Source organism: Eimeria tenella, genomic scaffold, assembly GCF_000499545.2.
Source record: "Eimeria tenella Houghton genomic scaffold, Eth_scaff4374, whole genome shotgun sequence".
Lineage (NCBI taxonomy): Eukaryota > Apicomplexa > Conoidasida > Eucoccidiorida > Eimeriidae > Eimeria > Eimeria tenella.
The window spans coordinates 1-4,013 of NW_013545298.1; the positions used below are offsets into that span (position 1 = coordinate 1).

A 4,013-nucleotide genomic window follows, 5' to 3' on the forward strand; every position below is an offset into this window, starting at 1 on the left:
GGGGGGGGGGCCGGGGGCCCCCCGGGGGGCCCCCCCGGAGGCCCCCCCCTGCATGGCGCGCCCGGGGCCTACGGGGCCCTGGGGAACCAAAGGGTCCTGGGGGCCCCCTGGGCCCCAGGGGGGCCCCCCGCCGTGGGGGCCCCCTGGGTCTACGTGGGCCCCTCCGAAGGGCCTCTGGGGGGGGTCCCCACGAGGGGGCAGCAGGTGCAGCCAGTGCTGCTGCCAGCTGAGGGTTTAAGAGGGTACTGCTACGGGAGGGGGGCCCCCGGGGGAAGTGCGAGCCGGCTGAACAGCAGCAACAGCAGCAGCAGCAGCAGCAGCAGCAACGCAGCGTCGCTCTTTCGATCGCTCTCTGCTGCTACTCGCAAACGCATTTGGGCCCATCTGGGGAATGGGAGAAGCTCTTTTGTGCTGCTCTACAGCACCTCCGCCATCCTCTTCTTTCTTTTCTTGCAAGAGTGAGCCCTAGGGTTTAGAGTTTAGGGTTTAGGGTTTAGGGCTTAGGGTTTGGGAGCAGCAGGGCGGAGAAGGGGATGCGGAAGATTGGGAGTTGCTGCCAGCAAAAGTAGCAGGGACGCTGCCAATCCTATGCATAGGCGTATTAGGGTCCAGGGTTTAGGGTTTAGGGTTTAGGGTTTGTGACGGCGTGTGCGCAGGTTGGTGTTTAACTTTACGTCGTTTAACGGACGCTGCATTGGGCCCGTCTTGTATCCGCCGTGGACGCATCCTTCACAGGTGGCGCTCAAACCCTAAACCCTAAACCCTAAACCCTAAACCCTTAACCCTAAACCCTAAACCCTAGCCGCTAACCCGCGGCGGCTGTGAGTGTCCAGAAGCCGTGCAGCGTGTAAATCATTGACTGGGGTTCTGCTGGGGAGCAAAGGGTTTAGGGTTTAGGGTTTAGGGTTTAGGGTTTGTGTGGGTGCCGCGTTTAGGGTTTAGGGTTTAGGGTTTTGGGTTTAGGGTTTGGGTGGGCGTCGCAGCCGTCGTTGGTGCCGTTTGGGTACGGCGCGTGCGAGTCGAACTTGGGCCTGCAGGACCCGGGAACAGCAGCAGCAGCAGCAGCAGCAGCAGCAGCAGGAGCCCCAAACCCTGCGTGGCTGCTGCAGCAGCTTTTTCCCCACAGAAGATGCGCCTGGGGTGCATGCGCTGGAGACCGGGGCTGGCCCCCGCAGCTCGTCAAAGGGGGCAGAACTGCAGCCAGCCCTGCTGCAGCAGACTCCCCCAACCGTAAACCCTAAACCCTAAACCCTAAACCCTAGGCCCTAGACCTTGAAGGTGCAACGCGAGGGCCTGCGGCGCCGCCTGCGCGCCGCGCTTTCCCCACCAGTTCAGCGCCTGCGTCCCCAGAAGCGAATTAGGGTTTGGGGCTTGGGGCTTGGGGTTTAGGGTTTAGGGTTTAGGGTTTAGGGTTTGCGTGCAGCGCGGATTTTGCTGCCACTGGGGGCTTTGGACACAAATTTAATTCGAAATTACGGAGAAGTTTACAGAGTCTTTTGGGCCTCTTGGTTGCATGCGGGTTGGATGCATTTGTTGATAAATCTTCTTTGTCAGGCGGCAGTTCTTTTCATTCTCGAGCCGGTCCCGCAAACCCTAAACCCTAAACCCTAAACCCTAAACCCTAGACCCTAAACCCTAGTTGCAGCGTGCCTTTGCTTCGCCTCCCCAGCGCCTTAGCTCTTGTGTCTCTCCTTAGCGTGAACTGTTGCCAGTGGGCCGGGCGTCCGAGCCCAGGCTTTAGGGTTTAGGGTTTAGGGTTTAGGGTTTAGGGTTTAGGGTTTGCACAGATGTGGGGGTTTTGGCGCTGCCTCCTCACCTGGGTAATCAGCGCCATGGGGGGTAATACCCTCAGCGCAGTTCTAGACCCTTGCACCAGCACTGTGGGGTCTTCGGGGGCCCTTTACGGGCTTTTGGGGGCCCTCGTGCCCTTCGCAATCGGTGAGGGTTTAGGGTTTAGGGTTTGGCGGGTGGGGTTTGGGGTTTGGGTAGCACTGATACTGCTGCGCCCGCCCTCGGTAAAGCCGTGACTTAAGTGCAAGGATTATGTGAGTTTAGGGTGTAAGGTCTAGGGTTTAGGGTTTAGGGTTTAGGCTTTAGGACGTGTGTGTTGACTTCAGAGAATTGGGATTACCTCCACTTCCCCTGGTGCGTCCTGGCGATCGTCGTCGTTGTTATTGTGAGCCGCAAACCCTAAACCCTAAACCCTAAACCCTAGATTCTAGAGGCTTAGCTCTCCATTCTGAAGCCGAGGTTTACTCCTAGCGCTGCATCTGTTGGTGCCGCTGTAGGGTGTAGGGATTAAGGTTTAGTGCCTAGGGTTTAGGGCCTAGGGTTTAGGGTTTAGGGTGTAGGGTTTGTGCGCAGGCCACGGCCCAGCTGACGAATATGGGGGGTTTCTCTTCTGTAGACAACTTCGCGCATTTGGGCGGCTGCCTCGGGGGTTTGCTCGTAGGGTTTGCGACAATATATTCCCTTCGGGCCATCAGGTGAGGGTTTAGGGTGTAGGGTTTAGGATTTAGGCTTTAGGCTCTAGGGTTTAGGGTTTAGGGTTTGGGCGCCAGGGTTTAAGGGTTGTAAACTTAGAGAGTGGCTTTCTGACTTAAGCGGGAGATTAGGCCCCGTAATTCTCTGTCAGTGGGAGACTTGCTGCCGGCGCACAGGGTTTAGGGTTTAGGGTTTAGGGTTTAGGGTTTAGGGTTTCTTTCAGGAGGTTTTCGTTCTCCGTCTGGTGGGCGCGGGTGCAGCTGCGCTGCTGCCACCGCTGCCTTTCAGCAACGAAGCGCAACATGTTGGCCAGACGTATCAGGAGACATGGTAAACCCTAAACCCTAAACCCTAAACCCTAAACCCTAAACCCTAAGCCCTAAACGGTAGAAGCGGTTTCCAGCGCTGCATCCCCAACTGGATTTGCAGTTCCGCCTTTTCTGTGTTGAGATGGTGGCGGGGTTGCTTGCCTAGGTGTAGGGTTAAGGGTTTAGGATTTAGGGTTTAGGGTTTAGGGTTTAGGGTTTGTGGTGCAGAAGCCAGGACACGCGCGGAGCTGAAAGAACTGCCCGCAGATGGCCCCCCGTTTGTGTGGAAGTGTTACGAGGGCTTTCTAGAGTGGACTGTGCGGTTGCTGGCTCTTGGGTTCTTGGTGCGTAAACCCTAAACCCTAAACCCTAAACCCTAAAACCGAAACCGTAAGCCCTAGGCCCGAGACCCGTGCCACTAACCTTCTACTTAAAGCTGTAGCTATCTGCCCGTCGCCATGTGTGCTGGTTTCTTTATGCCTTGTCCGTGGAGTCTGCTAGGGTTTAGGGTTTAGGGTTTTGGGTTTGAGCTTTTGCCCTCCCGTGCAGCAGTAAATTTAGGGTTTAGAGAGGCCTCGAAGCGGCAGCCGCGCACGCAGGCCGCAGCAGTAGGGTTTGCGGATTAGGGTTTAGGGTTTAGGGTTTAGGGTTTGCTGCAGGTGGCGTCGCTGACGGTGCTTTGGCTGTTTCTCCTAAACCCTAGCTACTACGAAACCCTCACGGCTCCCGGGCGAATCTCCTTTCTAGGGTCTGCGGGTTGTCATTGCTGCCGCTTGCCAACAGCAGCAACTCTGGCGAAAAGGGGTGTAGGGTTTAGCGAGGGTTTAGGGTTTAGCCCCGTCAGCAAACCCTTGCCAGCTTTTGTGAGGTTTAATGGCGGCCACTTTTGGTGTTTCGAAAATCAAGCTAGCGCGGATTACTTCTGCGCCAATGCCAGGCCCCACCAAACCCTAAACCCTAAACCCTAAGCTCCAAACCCTAAACCCCAGCAACGCGCGCTGCCCCCCACTGTCAGGCCTATATGTCTAGGGGCCCCCTTACAAAGTAGAGGGGGCTTCAGGGGGCCTCAAGGGCCCCGGGGGCCCCCAGGGGCCCCGGGTCCCCCCCAGAAGGTTTGTGGGTTCTTGGGGGGCCTTTTGGAGGCAACAGAGAGCCAGTGCATGCAGTAGGGGCCCCCACTGGGCCCACACAGGGGCCCCCTGGGGGGCCCCTGTGTGGGGG

General features: G+C 57.6%; 1 protein-coding gene across 1 annotated transcript; it reads left to right on the forward strand.

Moving 5' to 3' along the window:
• Positions 1 to 52: 52 nt before the first annotated feature.
• On the forward strand, positions 53 to 3,466 carry ETH_00040480 (Rhomboid family protein, related; the record flags this gene model as incomplete). Its single annotated transcript, XM_013380056.1, has 10 exons — positions 53 to 204; positions 242 to 458; positions 984 to 1,230; positions 1,424 to 1,581; positions 1,788 to 1,938; positions 2,118 to 2,176; positions 2,365 to 2,486; positions 2,708 to 2,814; positions 3,021 to 3,136; positions 3,452 to 3,466. Coding segments are annotated over 10 exons (1,344 nt in total), but the record flags the coding sequence as incomplete, so codon positions are not given.
• Between the last annotated feature and the right edge of the window lie 547 nt (positions 3,467 to 4,013).